The 24,374-nt window shown below is 45.3% G+C and overlaps 1 protein-coding gene across 1 annotated transcript in view; it reads left to right on the top strand.

Annotated features, from left to right (window-relative positions):
• ppm1lb (protein phosphatase, Mg2+/Mn2+ dependent, 1Lb) overlaps positions 1-23,456 on the top strand; it is a 185,761-nt gene extending 162,305 nt beyond the window's left edge. The window contains exons 3-4 of the mRNA XM_038815230.1: positions 17,374-17,535; positions 20,953-23,456. Coding sequence (XP_038671158.1) covers positions 17,374-17,535; positions 20,953-21,299 — 509 coding nt within the window. The 3' untranslated portion in view covers positions 21,300-23,456. The remainder of the gene's footprint in view (positions 1-17,373; positions 17,536-20,952) is intronic.
• Positions 23,457-24,374: the final 918 nt, after the last annotated feature.

The raw sequence follows: 24,374 nt of genomic DNA, 5'->3' as shown, positions 1-24,374 counted from the left end.
CATCCCCACCACCCTAAACAACATCTTCCGTAATCTCCTTTCTAGACCTTTGACATTGATCAGGAACACCTCACTCTTTCCCATGTTCAATTTATATCCCAAAAACCGTCCAAATTCCAGCAATATCTCCTGATGAGACCATCAATTCACGTGACACGAGGTTAGAAGTGAACAGTGGTTTTAATCGTCTTACAACAGAGCCTGCCTGTGACGGGATGAACTCGAGATGAACTGGCAGCAGGCTCACAGCACTGATCTTTATACATCCGGTTGGGGGAGGAGCCATGGGCGGAGCCAAGGGTGGAGCCCAGTACAAACTCCTCATCTCCCCCTATGGGCAGAGCCGCGCGATTACACACAATCCGGTACAGAGTACAGGCTCAATACATGTGGTACAATACAGTGTGAATTACTGAGGCTTATAATTCACCACATTCACCCCCTGTGAAAAAAATCAAGTCCGTCGGGGGTGATGGGTCTACAAATTGAGTCTGTCCGGTGGCCGAGTTGTCCTTTGTGATCGGCGGAGCACCGGAGTTGCAGCCTCTTCCGGTGGCTGGACGATAACGGTTGGTTGGGGTACGATGGCGGACTCTGGGGGTGATTCTGTCCGAGCTTCGTACCCAACTGGTTCGACTGGTGACGGGGAGCGCTGGAAGCTTGTGGGCGCGGATGCGCGGAACATGTGTAGCGACCCGGTAGGTGCGGGGGCGTGGGGCGAGGCGAGTTGGGTGGGGTGTAGTGTGAGGGGTACCTCGGCGGTGGTAGTGGTGGGATTAGATCCTGCAGGCGCTAGGTCCCGGAGGGATACAGTGTCCTGACGGCCATCAGGGTACTCTATGAAGGCGTATTGGGGGTTTGAGTGGAGTAGGAGCACTCTTTCTATGAGCGGGTCAGTTTTGTGTGCCCTGACGTGCTTCCGGAGGAGTACTGGGCCCGGTGTCTTCAACCATGCTGGGAGCGAAGCCCCTGTGGTAGTGCCCCTGGGAAAAACGAAGAGCCGCTCGTGAGGGGTCTGGTTGGTGGCCGTACATAGGAGGGACCTAATAGCATGGAGCGCGTCAGGGAGGGCGGGAGCTTCCTGGACCGGAGGGTCAGTAGGACAGTCTTCCAGACTGTCGCATTCTCCCTCTCCACCTGCCCGTTCCCCCTGGGGTTGTAGCTGGTAGTCCTGCTCGAGGCGATGCCCTTGTCGAGCAGGCACTGACGCAGCTCGTTGCTCATGAAGGACGAACCCCTGTCGCTGTGTACGTAGCTGGGGAAACCAAACAGGGTGAAGATGCTATGCCGGCCCAAATGACTGTGTGGTAGGTCATATCGGGGCACGGGATAACAAAGGGGAAGCGGGAGAATTTGTCGATGACATTCAGGAAGTACACATTACGATTAGTCGAGGGGAGTGGCCCTTTGAAATCGATAGCAAGGCGTTCAAAGGGCCGAGAAGCATTGACCAGGTGGGCCCTGTCTGGTCTATAGAAGTGCGGTTTGCACTCCGCACAGATCGGGCAATCCCTGGTGATGGCTTTTACCTCCTCAGTGGTGAAAGGCAGATTTCGGGCTTTGACGTAGTGGGCGAGCCGGTGACCCCCGGGTGGCAGAGGTCATTGTGGATGGCTTTCAGGCGGTCGTTTTGCGCGCTGGCGCACGTACCGTGGGACAGGGCATCTGGGGGCTCGTTGAGCTACCCTGGTCGATACATAACATCGTATTTGTAGGTGGAGAGTTCGATCCTCCACCTCAGGATTTTATCATTTTTAAATTTGCCCTTTTGAGAGTTGTCAAACATGAAGGCAACCGATCTTTGGTCGGTGATGAGGGTGAACCTTCTACCTGCGAGGTAGTGCCTCCAGTGGCGAATAGCCTCCACAATGGCTTGTGCTTCCTTTTCGGCCGAGGAGTGTCGAAGTTCCGAAGCGGAGAGGGTTCGGGAGAAAAAGACGACTGGCTTCCCTGCCTGATTCAGAGTGGCTGCGAGAGCGACCTCTGAGGCATCGCTCTCTACCTGAAAAGGGACGGATTCATCCACCGCCCACATGGCCGCTTTGGCGATGTCCTCCGAGTGAAGGCCTGACGAGCCTCATCCGATAGAGGGAAGAGTGTAGCCTTAAATAGTGGGCGGGCTTGGTCCGCATATTGAGGGATCCACTGGGCATAATACGAGAAGAATCTCTCCACACCTCCATAATACCCCCAATGCTGCCCATCGGGTCTGAGATTTATCATAAATCATCCACATAGTGAAACCCTATGCTCAGCACCCCCTGCTCAATCCCTCTCCAATCCCTCAATGCCCTCAGTGCCATTGCCCACGGCTCTGTTGCCAAGAGGGAGAGTGGACACCCCTGTCATGTCCCACGGTATAGCCCAAAGTACCCAAACTCACTCGATTTGTCCACACACTCGCCACCAGCACCTTGTATAGAACCCAGACCCAATCCACAAGTCTCTGCCCAAACCCAAACCGCTCAGCACCTCAAACAAATACGCCCACTCCACCTGATTAAAAGCCTTCTCCGTGTTCATCGCCACCACTACTTATGCTTGCTGCCCTCCGAGACTTTTATAATCACGTTAACTAACCTCAGCACATTCACCGACAACTGCCTTGCCTTCACAAATCCCATCTGGTCCTCCCCATCACCTCCGGCACACCGTCCCCAATCCACCATGCCAGTACCCTCACCAGCAGTTTGTCATCAACATTCAGAAGTGATATCGGGCTATACGACCCATATTATTCCAGGTCCTTATCCTTCTTTAAAATCAGGGAGATGGAAGTCTGCAACAGTTTGGGGAGACGATCCTCCCTCTTCCTTGTCTCATTTTATGTCCTCACCACCAGTGGCCCAAGCTGCGCCCCAAACGTTTTATAAAACTCTACTGGGAACCCGTCCGACCCAGCGGCCTTCCCTGCCTGCATCGCACCCATGTATCCATCACCTCCCTCAACCCAACTGTGGCCTCCAAGCCCTGAACCTGCCCCTCCTCTATCTTGGGAAACTCTAATCCATCCAAGAACCGCCACATCCCCTCTTCCCCAGTCAGGGGCTCTGACTCATACAGCCTCCTATAAAAGGCCTCAAATGCCCTGTTCACCCCCTCCTGGGCCCATCACCACCTAACCCCTCTCGTCCCTCACCCTACCAATCTCCCTTGTGCTGTTTGCTTCCACAACTGATGCACCAGCATCCAACTCGCCTTCTCCCCGTACTCATACACTGTGTCTCTGGCCCTCTGCAACTGCCCCACCACCTTCCCCATAGACACTAACCCAAACTCCATCTGGAGCCTCTGCCTCTCCTTCAGCAATCCCTCGTCCGGGGCCACTGAGTAACTCAGACCCGTATATACCAGCTTTGCCCTCTCCTACTGTTCCACCTTCTCCCCCTATGCCCGAATCGAAATAAACTTCTCCCTAACTACAGCCTTGGGTACCTTACACAATGTGGTGGCTGTGGCTTTGCCCACATTATTCAACTCCACATAGCCTCAAATGCTAGCCCTCACCCACTCCCTCATCCACCAACAGCCCCACGCCCAGCCTCCACTGCAGCCGTTGGGCCTCCCCCTGAACTACCCACAAATTTACACAATGCGGCGCGTGGTCAGAAACCAGAATTGTGGAGTACTCCGAGTCGGCCACTCCCACCAGCAACACCACCGCGAAAAAACCAATCCGGGAATACACCCGGTGCACATGGGAGAAGTATGAAAACTCCTTCACCCTAGACTTCCCAAACCGCCCCGGGTCCACCGTTATGGGAGGCACAGTGGCTAGCACTGCTGCCTCACAGCTCCAGGGTCCCGGGTTTAATTCCAGCCTTGGGTGGTGTTTGCACTTCCTCCCAGTGTTTGCGTGGGTTTCTTTCCGGGTGCTCTGGTTTCCTCCCACAGTCCAAATATCTGCAGGTTAGGTGGATTTGCTATGCTAAATTACCCCTTAGTGTCCAAAAGGTTATGTGGGGTTACTGGTTACGGGGATAGGGTGGAGTCATGGGATTAAGTAGGATGCTCTTTCCGAGGGCCAGTGCAGACTCAATGGGCCGAATGGCCTCCTGCACTGTAAATTCTATGACATTACTGATGCTAGCTTTCAATTGCAGGTTTTATTAATTGCATTTAAATTCCCCCGACTGTCATGGTGAATTTGAACTTGTGTCACAGAGCATTAACCTGGAACTCTGGATTACTTCTCTAGTAACATGACTGTTACACCACCATCTGTCCCTGTAAAACTAACACTTTTCATTGCATTCCAATTCAGGGAAGCACTATTAATAATAATCTCCTATTGTCACAAGTAGGCTTCAATGAAGTTACTGTGAAAAGCCGCTAGTCGCCAAATCCCGGCGCCTGATCGGGGAGGCCGGTACAGGAATTGAACCCGTGCTGCTGGCCTTGTTCTTCATTACAAGCCAGCTGTTTAGCCCACTTTGCTAAACCAGCTCCTATTATAGATCATAGAATTTACAGTGCAGAAGGAGGCCATTCAGCCCATCGAGTCTGCACCGGCTCTTGGAAAGAGCACCCTACCCAAGATCAACACCTCCACCCTATCCCCATTACCCAGTAACCCCACCCAACACAAGGGCAATTTTGAACACTAAGGGAAATTTAGCATGGCCAATCCACTAACCTGCACATCTTTGGACTGTGGGAGGAAACCGGAGCACCCGGAGGAAACCCACGCACACACGGGGAGGATGTGCAGACTCCGCACAGACAGTGACCCAAGCCGGAATCGAACCTGTGACCCTGGAGCTGTGAAGCAATTGTGCTAACCACTATGCTACCGTGCTGCCCTAATGTCAGGATCTTGCAGAATGTACTGCCATCTTGCCTAATAGTACTTACTGGCATGCAAAACAGAAATAAACAGGACTATGCCACCAGATTTCTTATATCAGTTTTCCAATATCACCTGGGAGACGTTGCTTAATTGTCAACCTTCACCTAATTTACTCAATTTTGATGCAGAAGAAACTTGTGCGCAATCAAGTTTAATGCTGATCAGTCAATCAACACATAGTGCACATGGTGAAAGGAAGATGCAAGAGGACAAGTATTTAATGGATAACAGCAAGTCTTGAATGTGCAAGTTCAAGCAAAATTAATTATAGTGAGGTATCTCCTTATGATTGGAGGAGTAGCATTGGAAGCAGGGCAAGGAATGTTTGCTAATGCTGGATCTAAAATAAATTCTAGATTTTACATTTATATAGCTCTTTTCATCACCCAGGATGTCCCAAAAAGAATTCATAGCTAATGAAGAACTCTGGGACTGTGGTAATTGCTGTAATGTGGGAAATGCGGCCAACACAATTAGTAATAATTACTTATGAACAACCTCTCTGGTCCTGAAGTAGTTAATTTTCAAATGTGGCATCTTATTTATCTCAGCAGTAAATTAAAAATACATTGGAATTAAGGTTCGTGATTCTCCATTTGGCTACGTGCCGTTTTACGACGCCAAAATTGGTGCTGAACCCTCATCAATTCCTGGACCGGTGAGGAGCTAGCAGCAGTGCCAGGTGAAGTTCCCGATGCCAAAAATGGCCGGAGAATGGCCAGGTTCATGGCTGCAGTAGCCGCACCATACAACATGGCGCCGGCCGCACGTGGACCCGCCCTGCCAAATGCAACCCCACAGGGAACCCCCGGCCACCAGTCCTCCCGGCCCTCACAGAAGCCCCCCCCCCCCCCTCCCCGCGACCAGCAGCACGGCTCCCGGCCGAGTGTGGCGGCTCTGCGCAGTCCACAGCCACCACGTCGGGTTCCCGACCGCTCGAACCGCACGTCAACGTGCGTTCGGGAGCTCGGCCCTTCAGGGGCGGAGCATCGCGGGGGGCCTTCCGATGACGCACCAACCCCATTTCTGTGGCATGCAGTGCGCAATGCCATGGTGCCATTTCTGAGGGGGCGGACACTCGAAAACCAGCGTCAAACCGGCGGTGCGTCGGGTAATGGAGGACCCCACCCTGTGTTCTCCTGCCGGAGCTCATTGCATCAGTTTTACCATCCTCTTGTGGTGGTAAAACAGGATGCAAATCTGTATTCCATGCCATGCCAGTTTAAACGCATTCCAAGCACTAAATATGGCACAGTGGTTAGCACTTCTGCCTCACAGCACCAAGGACCCGGGTTCAATTCCGACCTTGGGTGACTGTGTGGAGTTTGCACTTTCTCCCCGTGTCTGCTTCGGTTTCCTCCAGGTGCTGTTTCCTCCCACAGTCCAAAGATATGCAGGTTAGTTAGATTGGACAAGCTAAACTGCCTGTCAGGATGAGGTTACTAGGTAGGGGATAGGACGAGAGTGGGGTGATTTTTCAAAGGGTTGATGGGCCGAATAGCCTGTTTCTGTACTGTCAGGGTTCTATGATTACATTCTAATCACTCAAGCATGTGATTTCACTGTACTTACCTCCCTTTGATGTGGTCAATGTTTACAAACATTGGGGTTTCACCACTTAGGCCACTGGAGTGTGAAAGGATAGGAATGGATCAAAGCTGCAGGTGGTTTTTACACGCTGTCAATCACAGACCACTATTGAAAGCTATGAATAGCTTGCAGCTAATGGATCTGTGAGAACTAGAGGCAGGCACAGCTGCTTTACTTCGAGGAATGGACACGTGGCGTAGCAAGGTACGTATTACAACTATAGCGCTTCCCAATGCCCCTGTCTGGATGGCTCTAGCTTCCAGACAGGGGTCCCTTTTCTGTGGGGAGGGGGGTCTGTGTTTGTGGGTGAGGGGGGTGTCTGTGTATGGATGCTCAATGGAGAGGGTTCCTTTAGGCAGGGGTCCCTGTGGGGGGTCCCCCTATTACATGGGCTCCTTGGCCCACCACTAGGTCCACAATGTCATGTTCATAAGTGCTGAGACCAAAAGTCTCACAAGACCACAAGTGTGGGCAGCACGGTAGCACAAGTGATTAGCACTGTGGCTTCACAGTGCCAGGGTCCCAGGTTCGATTCCCTGCTGGGTCACTGTCTGTGTGGAGTCTGCACGTTCTCCCCGTGTCTGCGTGGGTTTTCTCCGGGTGCTCCGGTTTCCTCCCACAGTCCAAAGACGTGCAGGTTAGGTGGATTGGCCATGATAAATTGCCCTTAGTGACCAAAAAAGGTTGGGAGGAGTTGCTGAGTTGCGGCGATAGGGTGGAAGTGAGGGCTTGGGTGGGTCGGTGCAGACTCGATGGGCCGAATGGCCTCCTTTTGCACTGTATGTTCCATGTAACAAGTGAGCTGAGCCCACATGACACCCGGCCGTGGGGACTAGAGAATCGCAGGAGGCTGAAGCATGGGGTTCCAGGCCCACTAGATAGATGTAAATGGGTTATCAAGACCCATTTGCATTTATTCACATCCTCCCCTGCCAGTATGCATCGTGGACTTCGTTCACGCTGCCAGTGGGGGGGCGGGATGGGAGCATGGCATTCCGATCGGGGCTGGGGAATGCATTCAGGGCGCCCCGGGATTGGAGAATCCCACCCAAGCTTTTCAAAAGCTCTTCCTTAATCCTGTTTTCTGTACATCGTATAAATTTAATTTATATCTCCTGGCTTAGACTGGACCCTTAGCACTTGTCAGTGAGAATTCTTTAATTTGATTGGTTGAAGAGCCTTGTTACTTTTTCCTCTCCTAAGGGACGCCTCATAGCCCAGTAGAGTGTCACGATGAAATAGACACCAGATTAGAGGAAATCTCAGCTGACAAGACTGCAAAAACCCTGTGGGCAGTTGTCAGCATTGTAAAATGAGGGCCATTCCTTCACTGTTGAGTTAATCTGTTTTGGTGGTGTTGATTGAGGAATAAATGTTGGCCAGATCACTGGTGGACAGAGTGGAGAAGGTCTACCACAGCACGGCAGCACAGTGGTTAGCTTCACGCCGCCAGGGTCCCAGGTTCGATTCCCGCTTGAGTAACTGTCTGTGCGGAGTCTGCACGTTCTCCCCGTGTCTGCATGGGTTTCCGCCGGGTGTTCCGGTTCCCTCCCACAAGTTCTGAAAGACGTGCTTGTTAGGTGAATTGGACATTCTGAATTTTCCCTCTGTACCCAAACAGGCGCCGGAATGTGGCGACTTGGGGATTTTCACAGTAAATTCATTGCAGTGTTCATGTAGTCCTTGAACTTACTATCAACAACACGAAAGGGAGCTGGTTCGGTTGCCAATCTCCTATAAGGCCATGGAGAGCATCACCAAGATTAAACAATGCCTCTGTATACATTCTCTGAATATTAAAGTTGCTGCAGTTATACCTCAACATTTCACTTCTATGTAAAAGATCTGCACTTTCAGAGAGGTTCTACACACGGCGCAATTTATTCTAGGCGCCAGATATATCACCAGAGAGCTCTTAAGAGCCCCCATTGGGGAAGGCCACCAGTAGTTCAGACACTTAAGTGGCCAATGGCAGTCCTTCCCCAGAATGTACTCCAAGAATCCCCCCCCTCCCCCCCCGCTGGTGGCCAACAACTGTCCATTACTGATAGCACCACCAGGAGTGATGACAACTGCCAGTAATGCATCCACCAGAAGCCGATGATCACTGAAGGATCCATGCTGAAACAGAGTGCTAAAGGAGGTTTCTGAGATAGTATGGGCTGTGGTAATGGAGGGGTCTCCAAGCATGACAGAGAATTTGAAATTGATCCATTATGGGATGAGGAGCCAATAATAGTTGACACAAAAACGAATAATTGGGAGCAAGACATAGCACAAGTGGCAGTTTTGAGAGAGTTGCAAATTCTGAACGGTAGACGTGACCATCAGCAATATCTCTCGTGAAGTCAAAGACGAGAGATAATCAACTCAGCAGTAAACTCATTTGATCTTCACTGGAAACTTGCCTAACATGCCTTTAAATCAAGAATCCTGAAATAGGGCCGATGATATTTTAACAACGATATTGTCACATATGTTGTACTGGCAATGTTTCCCTCACTCAGACCAGATGATGCACCAAACCCATCAAACCATTTCTCATGGTTGCTTTCTACAGAATAACTTAAGGCTGTGCCTACATGCATCACAATCCCATTTCTTCATTACAGTCCAGCTTTAATCATTTCTCTCATGATTAATCTCCCTGCCATCATCAATCTTTCCAACAGATTATGATTGCCAGTGTTTCAAAGAACATCTTTGTGCATTTTTGAAATAACGTACAGTACCAATAGTTTAAAACAACAGTTGAGAGAAGTGTGTGTAAATAAATATATTTTTTTAAATGTTGTCACAAGTGCACCTGACATGGGGCACTGGTCACTGTCACATTGTTCTCATGAAGACTACAATGACACAAATTCCTGCTGCATTTCCCACAACAGTGACTACGCGTCAAAGTGCTTCATTAGTAAAGCACTTTGGCGCTTCCTGAGGTCATGAAAGGTGCTATGTAAATGCAAAACCTTTTTCTTTCCAAGATCACAGCTTTAGGACTTAAAGGAGGACTGCTGGTATAAATAGCATTACCACTACCAAACAACATTCAGATCAGACAGGCACCAATTATGGAGATAGATCAAAAGGAATACAATACAGAAATTTGATTAAGTAGAGTGATAATGTGCCATGAACCATTGCCAGAATTTTGAAGCTGCAATATATAACCAAATTAACATTTGACAAATATGTTGCTCATCAGTCAAATATTTAATTACTCACTATGCTGTACACGTTTGGCGTCATTTTGCAGTGAATCACCAATACGGTGTAAGACTTTTGTTTTGACAAACAGTTCACAGAGTTCTGGCTTGTGGAACAAATAAATCAGGACACTCAGGGGTGGTATCTCACTATAAAAGGGATGAGGCCCTCACACCCCGCCTATTTCCACAGACCAACATCTACAGAGTGAGACAGGGTGTATCCTCAGCATAGCATCCCAGCACGTGGCTTAGAGCAAGGCTGGTTCAGTTAGACTGAGTTACTACATTTAGATTAGCAGAGAATCAAACTCATTGAAAACTGCGCTAATAGTTCAGTAAAACACATTGAACTCACTTCAAAGTCTGGAGCATCTTTTACTCAAAACTGCATCAAATGGCAGCTTGTGTTATTCCAAATTACATAACACAACAGTCGCCACATTATAGAAGGAGGTGATTGCGCTGGAGGGGGTGCAGAGACGATTCACCAGAATGTTGCCTGGGGATGGAACAGGCTTGGGTTATTTTTGCTGGGGCAGAGAAAACTGAGAGGCGACCTGATCGAGGTGTACAAGGTTATGAGGGATATGGATACGGTGCAGCTGTTGACCTTAGTTGAAGGGTCAGTTACGAGGGGACACAAGTTCAAGGTAAGGGACAGCAGATTTATGAAGGATTTGAGCAAAAACTTTTTGTTTAAATTTAGAGTACCTGTCATGGGAATGTCACTTTAAGAAATGTTTGTCTTCTGAAGTGGCTGCAGTGATGTCATTATGTCGGTGGAGCTTGGCACTGGCTCTGCTTTTTACTTTCGTGTTGAGCTGGAAGCTGTTTTTGGCTCTGAGTTTTAGTTTCGTTCTCAGTTGGAGAGCTGCATTCAAACCAGGGAGGTGTACATTGGCCTCTCTCTGCATGCTAAAGAATGTCTCCAGATCAGGTGATGATTTCAAAGTAATACCTGTTTCTAAGGAATGCAAACCTACTGTCCTTGTTAAAAAGGGTCTTTGACTTGTGGATGTTGTTAGGAAAGCTACTGAGGGTTGCCTATACTGTATTGTATCTTTCCAGGGGGTATCAGTGTTGGTAGTTGATAAGATGTTTACTGTGTGTTTATAAAATGTTAACTGGATTCATAGAATAAACATTGTTTTGTTTAAAAATACTTTAGATTTCTGTTGCATCACACCTGTAAATTGTGCTCCCCATATCCAAAATCTATTAAAGATTGTGGGTCAGGTGAACTCCATGATATACTTTGGTGTTCTCTAAACCCCGGCCCATAATAGTACCCAATTATTTATTTTTACAATTAAGGGGCAATTTAGCGTGGCCAATCCACCTAACCTGCACATCCTTGGTTTGTGGGGGTGAAACCCACCCAGACACAAGGAGAATGTGCAAACTCCACAAGATTAGTAACCCAGAACCGGGATTCGAACCCGGGACGCCGTAGGCAGCAGTGCTAACCACTGTGCCGTGTGCCGCCCTTGAGAAAAGGTTTTTGACCCAGAGGATGGCGATGGTCTGGAATGCACTGCCTGGTAGGGAGGTAGAGGCAGGTTGCCTCACATCCTTTAAAATGTACTTGGATGAGTACTTGGCACATTATCACATTCAAGGCTATGGGGCAAGTTCTTGCAAATGACATTAGGTAGGCAGGTCAGATGTCTTTCATACATCGGCGAAGAGTCGATGGGCCGACGGGCCTCTTCTACACTGTATTACTCTGTGATTCCTCTGCAAATTGAATAAGTAAGGTTGTAGATATGGCTTTAAAAAGTGGGGGGTGGGTTAGATTGTATGGAAATTTTAAAAATCGAAGTGTAAGGAGAAGGTAGGATTACAGGTTAATGATGAGGCTAATTGTTACCAGATCAAGAAAGATGGGGCCAGAGCATGTGAATATCATATGACACCAGGGAGACGTACAAGAGTAAGGAAAATTAATGATAGGACACGATTAAAGGCTTTGGGCAGGATTCTCCATTCACCGACGCCGATATCGTAATCGGCGATCGGGCGGAGAATCCCTTCCAATGCTGGTTTTTGAGTTTCCGCCCCCTCCGAAATGGCATCATCACGTTGCGCGCCACATGCCGTTGGAAAGGCGTTGCCGCATCTCTCGATGCTCCGCCCCCGATGGGCTGAGTTCTTGACGGGGCAGAACACATTTGTTATGGGCCAGGGTTTAGAGAATCCCAAAGTGTATCATCGAGTTCACCTGACCCACAACTTTTAATAGATTGTGGTATGGGGAGCACATAGCCCACTCTACAGGTGTGGTACAGCAGAAATGGAAAAGTATTTTTTAAAGCAAAACAATGTTTATTCTATGAACTCACATTAACCTTTTTAATACATACAGTGAACATCTTAGCAACCATTAATTCAAATACAACCCCCAAAGACTACAATACTAAGTCATCCTTTAAGCTTTTCTTTTAACATCCATAAGACTTAAAAACACCTTTTTACAAAAAGACATCAGGCTTAACTTCACTGTTGAGAACAGTTACCACGTTGAAATCAGCAAATGGACACTCATAAGCTTGCAGAGATTCACACACATCCCGCTGTGATTGCAGCTTCTCCAAAATTAAAATGAAACCAAACCCACCCTGTGGCAAAAAGCCTAAAGCAAAAGTAAAAAACTGACAGACAGCCCAGCTCCACCCACTCTCTGACATCAATGCAGTAATAAACACCCATTTCTTAAAGTTACACCCACTACAGTTAGTCTATAAAAACATCCATTTCTTAAAGGTACTCTCACATGACACTTTGCTATTTTTTTCCGTCGACCCCGCATGCGGTTGCAAATGTGTTCAGCACTGCCACAATCGGGGGGGGGGGGGGGGGGGGGGCTGCCGGTGGCCAGGGGGCTTCAGCAAGGGTTGGGGGGACTGGTGTGGGGTGGTCCGGGGATGGCGAGGGGGGCTACTGGGGGTCATTGTTCGGCAGGCCGGTTCCGCGCCCAGCCGGTGCCATGTTGCACGGCACAGCCGTCGCCATGCGCATGTGCGGCCACGGACCCGGCCATTCTCCAGCCGTTTTTGGTGTGGGAGCCGGGAGCTTTACCCGGCGCAGCTGCTAGCCCCCCAACGGTCCCGGAATCGGTGCAGCTGTTGCACCATTTATTCTGCCGTAAAACACCACTGTTCCCATGCTGGCGTCAGCACCTAGTCTGGAGGGGCAGCACTGTTGTCTCACAGCGCCGAGGTCCCAGGTTCGATCCTGGCTCTGGGTCACTGTCCGTGTGGAGTTTGCACATTCTCCCCGTGTTTGGATGGGTTTCGCCCCCGCAACTCAAAGATGTGCAGGGTAGGTGAATTGGCCACACTAAATTGCCCCTTAATTGGAAAAAGTTAATTAGGTACTCTAAATTTATTTTTAAAAACACTTAGTCGGAAATCGGAGAATCCAACCCTGATGTATCTGGATGCACGTAGCATTGAGAATAAAATTAGTTGAGTTAACATGCTAATAGAGACAACCAGGTTTGATTTGGTGGCGATTGTGGAGACATGGTTACAAGGACACCAAGTCTAGGAGTTGAAAATTCAAGGGTACTGACTGTTTTGGAAGGATGGGCAGAAAGGAAAAGGAAGTGGTGTATTTTTGGTGGTAAAAGAAGGGATCTGTGCTGGAGGGAGCAATGATATTGGCACTGAAGATCAAGATGTAGAATCGGTCTGGGTATAAATAAGAAATAGTAAGGGAAAGAAGTCCATGGTGCGAGTAATCTATAGATCCCCTAATAATAGCTCCACAGTATAAACCAGGAAATACTGCGGGATTGAATGAAAGGTATGGCAATAATCATGGATGATTTGAATATGTATATAGATTAGATTAATCAAACTAGCAAGGGTAGCCTTGAGGGAGAGTTTATAGAGTATATTAGAGATTGTTTGTTGGAACAATATATTGCCAAACCAACCAGGGAAGAGGCTGTTTTGGATGTAATATTGTGTACTAGGGAGGAGTGATCATTGCATGCTTTAATTTCAAACTCAGTTTGCGGGCAATAAACTTTATTCCCACACCAGTGTTCTGATGCTAAACCATGGTAATTACATAGGCATGAGATTTGACCCGAGTGGACTGGGCAGAAAGACTAAAATGTAGGACAGTTGATGAACAGTGGCGGATATTTAAGGAGATATTCAATTCCTCCCAACTAAAATATATTCCGGAGAGGAAGAAATATTTTAAGAGGGAAAAATGCATCCATATCTTAGCAAGGAAGTTGAAGATAACATAAAGGCAAAAACTAAGCCATGCATAACGCAAAGGTCAGCGGCAGGCTACCGGATTGGGAAACTTTTAAAGACCAACAGAAGATTACTAAAAAAGTAATAAAAAACGAAAAGGTAAACTAAGAAAGAAATATAATGCAAAATATGAAAATATGATAGCAAAAAGATTCTATAAAGGGAAGAAAGTGGTTAACGTCAACTTTGGTCCCTTGAACGAGACTGGGCAGTTAATAATGGGGAACACAGAAATGGCAGAGACATTCAATCAATATTTTGCATTGGCTTTCATGGTAGAGAACATTAAAATCATCCCAATAATAACAGGAAATACAGAGGTTATTGAAAAGGAGGAGCTTAAAACAACCACCATCACTAGGGAAAAAGTACTGAGCAAACTCTTGGGATTAAAGGCAGACAAGTCCCCACCGTCTGATAGCCTACATCCTAAGGTCTTAAAGTAAGTGGCAGCAGAGATAGTGGAGGCATTGGTTATAATATTCCAAAACTCCCTGGATTCTGGAAAGGTTTCAAGGGGTTTGAAAAAAGCTGCTATAATACCCCTGTTCAAAAAGAGAGAAAGGCAGAACGTAAGAAACTACAGAGCAGTTAGTTTAACATCTATCATTGGGAAACTGTTGGAATCCATTATTAAGGAAGTAATAATGGGACATTTGGAAAGACAAAACGCAACTATGAGAGTCAACATGGTTTTATGAAGAATAAATCGTGTTTGAATAGTTTGTTGGAGATCTTTGAAGATGTAATATTCATTGTGGATAGTCGGGGTCCTGTAAATGAATTGTATCCGGAGTATTTGATAAGGTGCCGGACAAAAGGTTAGCACGCAAGGTAAGATTCCACAGTGTTGGGGGTAATATATTAGCTTGGGTGGAGGATTGGCTGACCAACAGAAAGCAGAGAGTGGGGTTAAGTAGGTCTTTTCTTGGTTGAAAAGCTGGAAATGAGATATCCCACATGGTTTGGTCCGCCAGTCCCAACTGTTTACCATCTATATTAATGACTTGGATGCAGTGATGCAGCCAAATTTGCAGAGGATATCAAAATAGGTGAGAAAGGAAGTTGCACTGAGGAAATAAGAAATTTACAAATGGATCTCGAAAGATTAGGTGAGTGGGCCAAAATTTGGGAGGTGGAATTTAACTTGGATAAGTATGAGGTTATCCATTTTGGTCAGAGGAATAAGAAGGCAACTTATTATCTAAATGGGGAGAAACTTCTAAATTCTTTGGTGCAGAAGGATCTGAGTGTTCTCATGCATGGATCACAGAAAATTAGTACGCAGGTGCAGCAGGTAATGAGGAAGGCAAATGGAATTTTGGCATTCATTGCTAATGGAGTAGAGTATAAAAATCGGGAGGTGCTGTTGCAACTGGGTAGGGCATTGATGAGACCACATCTGAGGGACTGTGCACATTTTTGTCCCCTTCTGGAAGGATGTAAATGCATTAGAGGCAGTACAGAGAAGGTTCACTAGATCGATTCCAGGGATAAAGAGCTCATCTTATGAAAAGAGCTTGAGCAGTTTAGTCCTCTACTCGCTGGAATTTAGAAGAATGAGAGATCTAATTGAGGTGTATAAGATTCTAAAGGGGATTGACAGGGTAGGCGTAAAGTGGATGCCCCCACCCCCCCCCCCCCCCCCCCCCCCACTTCACTCAAAGGGTCGTGAATCTGTGGAATTCTCTACCGCAGAGTGCAGTGGACGCTGGAACACTAAATAAATTTAAGAGATAGGTTTTTAATTAGTAGTGGGATGAAGGATTATTGAGAGTGGGCAGTAAGGTGGAGATGAGGTTGGGATGAGATCAGCCATGATCATATTGAATGGTGGAGCTGGTTTGAGGGGCTGAATTCCCTACACCTGCTCTTAGTTCATACATTTGTCATCATTTCACAGCTTAACCTCTGTTGCCTTTGACACTGGTTTTCCATCAGGTTGAGGTAGGATGTCGTAAGCACCCTTCCCACAGATTATTACCTGATTGCCTGGCTTCTCCTCGTTCCTGGTGCGAGGGCAGCAGCCTCTTCCTCCTGAACTTCTCGCCTCTAGTTGTTCATGGTGATTAACTTCTATGGCTTGTAAATTCAAGGGTGCTATGTCCATCTTCTGTGTTCCTTCACACAAAGTACTATGCCCCTTCTACATCAAAAAGTTATTCCTAGCACCTGTATGCATGAGTCAGTTGTGGCAAAAATGATTGCCGTGTACACCAGGATCCCCACCCTCCTGTTCCCTTGGGTTAAGGCAAGAAAGTTGGAATTTGTTTTGTGCCACTCTGGAGCTGAGAACAAAATGTCAAAGCAAATTCAACAGGGGTCAGGGGTATCCAATCTATTCAAAGTACCTGACCAAAGAAATATGCCAAGTTCAGACTTGCTCTCACCAGGTCTGCTTTGCACACACTGGGTTCCACACTCCTGGGCTACCAAAATCTGACCAGAGTGGAGGCAGCTGATGATTTAAATTGCCAGCTGTCTCTGTAAAATGTGCATGTATGAAATGCACCCCGCCCATTAAGAAATGGGAGTATCATGTTTGGGGGAGGGTCTTAGATTTCCAGACAGTTCCACTATTTGTGCCCCGTCGGAGAGGCTGTCCGTCGTGGAAAAAATGTTGCTAATTGATATTTGTTCATCAAAGTGTTGTTTCATAAAGACTGAAATTAAGCAGTCAAGCATATGTTAGTATTAATTAAATTTAAGCCTTCGGGAGTACTTTGTATAGTTTATGCTACAGTACAGAATACATAAATCAAATTCCCCGAGTAAAGGTTACATCAATTCCTTCCTATAATTATAGCATAGCCTGAAGTGTTCTGTTGGGTATGAGAAGCAGCACCTCCATAAGAGAATTGTGTATTTGATGCACAATGTTCCCTGACTCAGTGGCATAACATACAACAAGCACCGTTCACAGCTTAGAGTCATACAGTGGAGCAAGAGGCCGTGTGGCCCATCAAGTCTGCACCAACCCTCCAAAAGGGCCCCCTCCCTAGGCCCAATCCCCTGCTCTATCCCATAACTCCACCTAATTTTTGAACACCAAGGGGCAATTTAGAATGGCCAGTCCACCTAACCTGTACATCTTTTGACTGAGGGAGGAAACTGGGGCATCCAGAGGAAACGCATGTAGACCCGGGGAGAATGTACAAACTCCCCTCAGTCACCCGAACTCGGAATCAAACCCGGGTTCCTGTCGCTGTGAGGCAGCAGTGCCAACCACTGCGCCACCATGCTGTAATGGATTGTTAAGGTCACACAATCATTGGAAAGTATTTCAAAATTGTTTAAATGTTTTATATTCCTCACTAGAGAATTGGCTGGTGATGCAGCTAACATTATTACTGCTGGTAGTAAACCCCCATGCAGAAATCTGTAATATCAAAACTGCTCGGTTTGCTTCATTTCTTTACTTCTGACAATAATATCTGTATTTTGTTTACAGGCACAACTTGTCTAATTGCACTACTGTCAGACAAAGAGTTAACAGTTGCAAATGTTGGAGATTCTCGTGGTGTACTGTGTGACAAAGAGGGAAATGCAGTTCCCCTTTCACATGATCACAAACCCTATCAGTTGAAGGAAAGAAAAAGGATAAAACGAGCAGGTAATGTGAAAAAGAATCTTATAAGTCTTGTATTTCTGAAAAAGCTAAAATCAGTATCAAATACCATAGGATGTAATTTTATCATTATCCCTGATGCCGTTGATTTGGACATTTGTGTATCAGTCCTGTTGGCCGTTTGATGTGCCTTAATTCAGTTCCTGCTCCTGAATGGTGAGACGTTGTCACAACTGATATTGGCCATTGAGTGGCAAGTTATAAACAGTAACAGACAATTCACCACAAGTGCAATTGAAGATTGGGCTACTCTGATGTCTGAAATGACCCTCAGTCAAGTGAAGGAGAGAGGGGCAGCACGGTGGCGCAGTGGGTTAGCTCTGCAGCCTCACAGCGCCGAGGTCCCAGGTTCAATCCCGGCTCTGGGTCACTGTCTGTGTGGAGTTTGCACATTCTCCCCGTGTTTGCGTGGGTTTCGCCCCCACAACCCAAAAGGTGTGCAGGCTAGGTGGATTGGCCACGCTAAATTGCCCCTTAATTGGAAAAAATGAATTGGGTACTCTAAGTTTATTTAAATTCTTTTTTTTTAAAAAGTGAAGGAGAGAGATCAGGAAGGGGAACAATCAAAGCCAAGGGAGGAGATAGTGACGGAGGGAGAGGTTACTATGACATTGAACATAGAACATACAGTGCAGAAGGAGGCCATTAGGCCCATCGAGTCTGCACCGACCCACTGAAGCCCTCAGTTCCACCCGATCCCCGTAACCCAATAACCCCTCCTAACCTTTTTGGTCACTAAGGGCAATTTATCACGGCCAATCCACCTAACCTGCACGTCTTTGGACTGTGGGAGGAAACCGGAGCACCCGGAGGAAACCCTCGCAGACACGGAGAACGTGCAGACTCCGCACAGACAGTGACCCAGCGGGTAATCGAACCTGGGACCCTGGCGCTGTGAAGCCACAGTGCTATCCACTTGTGCTACCGTGCTGCCCGTGACAATCAAGGGGGAAGTTAATAGTGTCAATAGGAGGGCCATGAGGGGGGCAGGGGGGGGGGGGGGGGGGGGGGGGCATAAATTTAGGTCATTATATCTTAAAATATTACTGTTATTCAATATGGCATGTCAAGTTGAGGAGTCTAGTAATAAACATAAACAGAGAATAAGTACAAAAGCAGGAACATTCTTGGGGGAATGTATGGATTAACCAGGATGGTACCACAGATGTGGGACTTCAGTTACATGGAGAGACTAGAGAAGCTTAGGTTCCTGTCCTTTAAAGGAAGATGTAATAGAGATATTCAAGACCATAAAGGGTGGCAGAAGGGCCGAAATCCAGAGGACAAAAATTTAATAATGTAAAGGAAGCAGAGACATGATGAGGAGACATTCTTTTAAACAGTCTGTTGTTATGAATTGAAATACACTGCCTGAACTACTGAAAGAAACTGATGCAACAATAACTTCCAAACGACAATTGGATAAATATATATATATATAATCCCTACAGTGCAGAAGGAGACCATTCTGCCCGTTGAGTTTGCATTGACCCTCTAAAAGGGCACTTCACTCAGGCTCCACTCCCCCGCCCTATTCCCATAACCCCACCCAAACTGCACATCTTTGGACACTAAGGGCAATTTATCGTGGCCAATCCACCTAATCTGCATATCTTTGGACTGTGGGAGGAAACCGGAGCGCCCGAAGTAAACTCACACAGACATGGGAGGAGAAAGGGCGAACTCCACACAGACAAGGCCAGAATTGAACCCGTGTCCTTGGTGCTGTGAGGCAGCAGCGCTAACCACTGTCCATGCCTCATATAATCTTATTCAGCTCAGTCAGGTTCCCTCTCAGCCTTCTCTGCTCCAAAGAAAACAACCCAAGCTTATCCAGCCTCTCTTCATAGCTAAAATACTCCGTCCCAAATAACATCCAGGTGAATCTCCTCTGCATCCTCTTGTGCAATCACATCTTTCCTATAGTGTGGTGACCAGAACCCAAAATTGAAAGGGGCAATGGGGAGGAGAGAGGTGAGTTGGACTAGTGAGACAGTTCTTTCAAAGAGCATGATGGGCTTAAAGGCCTGTTTCGAGGCTGTATTTTTTTTCTACAATTGCAATCGAACAGACACTCCCTTTACTGTCCCTTTAAGGACCAGCTCATAGGCTGCAGGCAGACCTGAGCAAACAAATTTTGCAGGGAGGGCCTCAAACAAGTGATAAACCCATGTCTTTCGGATGTGCAATTAGCCTATGCCTGTTTGAAACGTGGGCATTGCATGGTGATTTTTCTACCTTAACCAACATGGCTGGTTATGCATTTTTGTCTCAATGAGTTCTGCACTTGTTGCCTGTAAGAAAATATACATTCTATATAAATTTGGCTTGTGTGTTCAATACTTTATCCATCATTATTTTATGAGAAATGAGTGAATTGACGGCCCTTTGTGGTGAACTGCTGCTGTGTGGAAACTAAATGACCACAAAATGCCCTTCATCATAGATACATTCTTCTAATTGGTTTGATTTTTAACAGGGTCTCATCAATCAATATCATATTCTGGACCATTCCTTGGAATTTATAAGGATAAGGAGTGATTTGATCAAAGTTTTCAAGACATTAAGGGGAACTAATAGAGAGAAACTATTTCCACTGGTTGCCCAGATAGGGGCAAAGGTGCATCTCAGGAGTGAAATTAGAGAATGCTTCTACATAGAAAGTTTTGTAGAAGTTTGGAATTCAATTCTTCAAATGGTAATTGATGCTAGATTAGTTGTTAATTTTAGTTCTGAGATTGACAGATTTTTGTTAACCAAAGATATTAAGAGATATGAGGCAAAGGTGGATAAATAGAGTTAGTTCACAAGTCAGCCAGTGGTCATTGAACGGCCGAACAGGCGTGAAGGGCTAAATGACCTCCACCTGTTCCTATGTTCCTAAACACAGATGACAACTATTACAGCTCTCCACAAATACCTAATATGTAATTAAATAACAGTAATCAATTACGGGCGACATTGTGGTTAGCACTGCTGCCTCACGGCGCCGAGGACCCGGGGTTCGATCCAGGCCCCAGGTCACTGTCCGTGTGGAGTTTGCACATTCTCTCCGTGTCTGCGTGGGTCTCACCCCCACAACCCAAAAAGATGTGCAGGGTAGGTGGATTGGCCACGCTAAATTGCCCCTTAATTGGAAAAAAAAAGAATTGGGTACTCTGTAATCATTTATAAAGTATAACTACATTTGAAATAAAAGAGCTTAATTGTATCCTGAAACTTGTTTGGGTCATGATATTACATAGCTCCCATGGACCAATATTAGATTTGGATCCATACTGATCACAAGAAACCATAATACAATCAGAAAATTTACAAATTAGTTTCTATTACTGCAATGGAACACCTTATAATAATATAAACACTTACGTTTTAAGTATATAGATGCTTTTTGTCTTATAGGTGGTTTCATAAGTTTCAATGGTTCATGGAGGGTCCAAGGAATTCTGGCAATGTCTCGTTCGCTAGGAGATTACCCTCTCAAAAACCTCAATGTCGTCATTTCTGACCCTGATATCCTGTCTTTTGACCTGGATAAACTACAGCCGCAGTTCATGATCCTGGCTTCAGATGGTCTGTGGGATGCTTTCAGCAATGAAGAAGCAGTGAGATTCATCAAAGAACGTCTTGATGAGCCACACTTTGGTGCAAAGAGCATTGTTCTGCAATCTTTTTACAGAGGATGTCCTGATAACATAACTGTAATGGTGGTAAAATTCAGAAACAACAGTAAGACTGAAGACCAGTGAATGGCATTGAGCACATGAGGGCAAGGTTCTTTAAGTAATGCTGTGCAAATTTTAGCAATGTGTGTGATAATAATAGTAAAGGTCATAATATTCACATCCAAATGGTCAGTGCTAGACGGCTTGTAGAATTGAACAAACCAAGTAGCCGCATATTCATTTTAACAGGCTACGGTTAAAAATCACTCTTTTTATCTATAATCATTTTCAAGTCTCTTCTTATAATATTTCTATTATATATAATACAATGCACAGTGCAAATCTTATGCTACAATGCTAAACTAATTGTGATCTTCAGTTTTATAGAGAATAGCCAATTTAAGCAATAAAGCAAAAACGAATTAACATTCAGGAACACTGATGCTGATTCAGTGGTTTATATAATCAGTAGAACAGCTACTGAGCAGCCATTCATTGAGTAACTGTGAATTAAAAAAGCTGAATAAATCTAACTAACCCTGACAAAAGGGCACTTCTTTTAACAAACTGCATGATAAAGGAGAATAGATGTATCTCCATAGTTTGTAGCATAAATTCTTAGGCACATAACACATGGGCAGTTGACATGTGACACATATTTAGTGGTTTAAGATTTGCTCTTCTTTTTAGCTCTTCCATGCCACACACACCATAACCCCCAGATTTCTTTCTTTAGATAGGATAACAGGGTGGTATAACTTAATAATTTCTCTGTGGCCTTCATCATTGCTGCTCTGTGATCAGCTGACAGAGGTCAACGACGGCTTGTAAGACAGCCTGTAGAAATTCTTCCAACGAATCCCGTAATTATATAGTCCACCAAATTCAAGCTATGTTCTCGAGTCCATTTTGACTGTAGTGCCAATACAAATTAAATTGGGAGAGATGCATAACTTGCGGCAGACCCGCCATTGCCCTTTCTGCACTATCACCCAAAATAAAGTTACTCCCACACATGTGCTCTGGTTATATTGACACAACAGATATTTTGAAATGGCATTAATAAAGTATGCTTGATCTGTCATACTACCCCCCATATTTTAATATAGAGATCTGTTTCTCAGGATAACTCTCAAGATCATTGTCAGTCAATCATAACTCTGCTTTTGATTGGCAGGTTTGACAACGTGGCAAGATTTTCAGGAGTCTTTTCAATATGGCAATGCTAACAAGATTGTTATGAAAAGCAGGATGAAGCAAGTAATCAAATCGGCTGCTTTCCAAATTTTCTGAGCTATTATGTAGGTCTTCCAGGAAGAGTTTATGGCATTGTGTTCATGGGCTTTTGTGATAGAATTCTCTTCCTCTCTTCCTGGTGGCAACAAGGTTTTATGGAGCACTCCATTTAACAACCCAGATAGAACTGGTTAACCAGTCAATGAAAAAACAGGCCAGGATTTTGTTTTTACTGCTGGGGTTAATGGGACCTCTATTATGCATCAAATCTCTGGTTCAATGTCACATCTAGGCAGTCCGTGTTGTGCCTAAGGATTTGCTCAGCAACTTCAGGGAGCCAATTCCCCGTAAAGGATTTATATTCCACATGAATCAAATACAGTGCTAAAAAAAACAACCTAACAGACACTGAACAAATATCAAACTTGGCATGCTGAGTTAATGATAACTTTAGAGCATGAAAATTTCAAAGTTAATGATATAACAGTTCAATGCATCAAGAATAGAGAACAATTTAGTTGACATTCTTTTCATTTCTCACTGGTTCATAGAGTACATATCCCAATTTTAAAAATATTTCTTTATCATATATAGTTGATTGATCATTACATCACAATCGTATACATTCAATAAAGAAAAAGCAAACATAAATCTAGAACTGGGGCATCTAATTCAGAGTGAATAAAGATACAGTACAAATTTAAAAGTCTAATTACTATACCGGTTTATAACAAGAGGGAACTGCTCAGTTTTCTGCTACCTCATAAGAACATGAATTGTCCTGTTAAAGTAATACGGTAGTCACATTTTGAATGGGACGGTATGTGGGTGTATACTCATAGTAAAGGGAGAAGAGAAAGGGTAAACAAGTGCCCTCTGAGTGCTTAATGTCTTGTATCTTACGGAAAGCATCAAACATTGCAAAAAATGAATACAAATATTGTATTAAATTACATGGTGATCCAGTCAGCTATTGTTTTGCCATAAAAATCATCTCAGTGTGAATTTAATGTGTTCAAAACTATTTTTTAAAAGTTCAGGCTGAACAGAAATTGTGCTAAGATTGTATGATTGAACACAGAATACTGTTCTGCTATCAACAGTAGCAATTTTCCAGTCTTAATAGGATTATGTTTAGAACCCAATTAAATGAAATATCTTTATACCACTAAGACAAATAGAAATGGTAGGACAACATTTTCCTTCATCTCCTGATTTTAGCGAAAAGGTAGACATGAATATGGAACAATTGCTTTATGTTCTTTACTACTTTTTCATCAAAAATATACACCTTAGTCTGTTGACACACTGCAAGACCCAAAGTGAATATATATAGTAATTGTTAAATTTACATCAACAAAACAGGTGCAACATTAGCTTAATTTATCAGCTTGGAGAATGTATAACATTTGAAAGCCATTATTTAAAGTAAAATGATTTCTCTACCAGGGCCCCACCGATACCAGCTGTATGACTACTAGACTTGTCAACTTTGCCCACTGACTCATTCACTCAGATTAACAAAATAAAATTAACGATATGTTGTCCATGGTACACTATTGCAAAACGTTTTGCCTGGATTAGATCCAATCGCATGAGTGATTTCTGACATTTCCTGAAAAAAGTCAATTTTAAATCTGTCCATAATTCTTAGATGAATGCAGGAGTTCCAACATACGATATTGGAAGCCTTCTAAAAGTGTGGTGTTGTTAATTAAGAAACCTTTGTGTCTGACATACCTTTGTTCAGGGACAGGTGTGAAAAGTAGACATAGAATCCCCACAGTGCAGAAGGAAGCCATTTGGCCCATCGAGTCTGCACCCAGAATGAGCAGTCTACTCATGTCCACTCCTAAATTCATGCCGCCCTACCCCGTAACCTAATCTGCACATCCCTGGACCCTATGGGACAATTTATCATGG

The sequence above is a fragment of the Scyliorhinus canicula genome, chromosome 13, assembly GCF_902713615.1.
Source record: "Scyliorhinus canicula chromosome 13, sScyCan1.1, whole genome shotgun sequence".
In the NCBI taxonomy this organism is placed as follows: Eukaryota; Metazoa; Chordata; class Chondrichthyes; order Carcharhiniformes; family Scyliorhinidae; genus Scyliorhinus; species Scyliorhinus canicula.
This window is presented reverse-complemented; position numbering and strand designations above follow the sequence as displayed.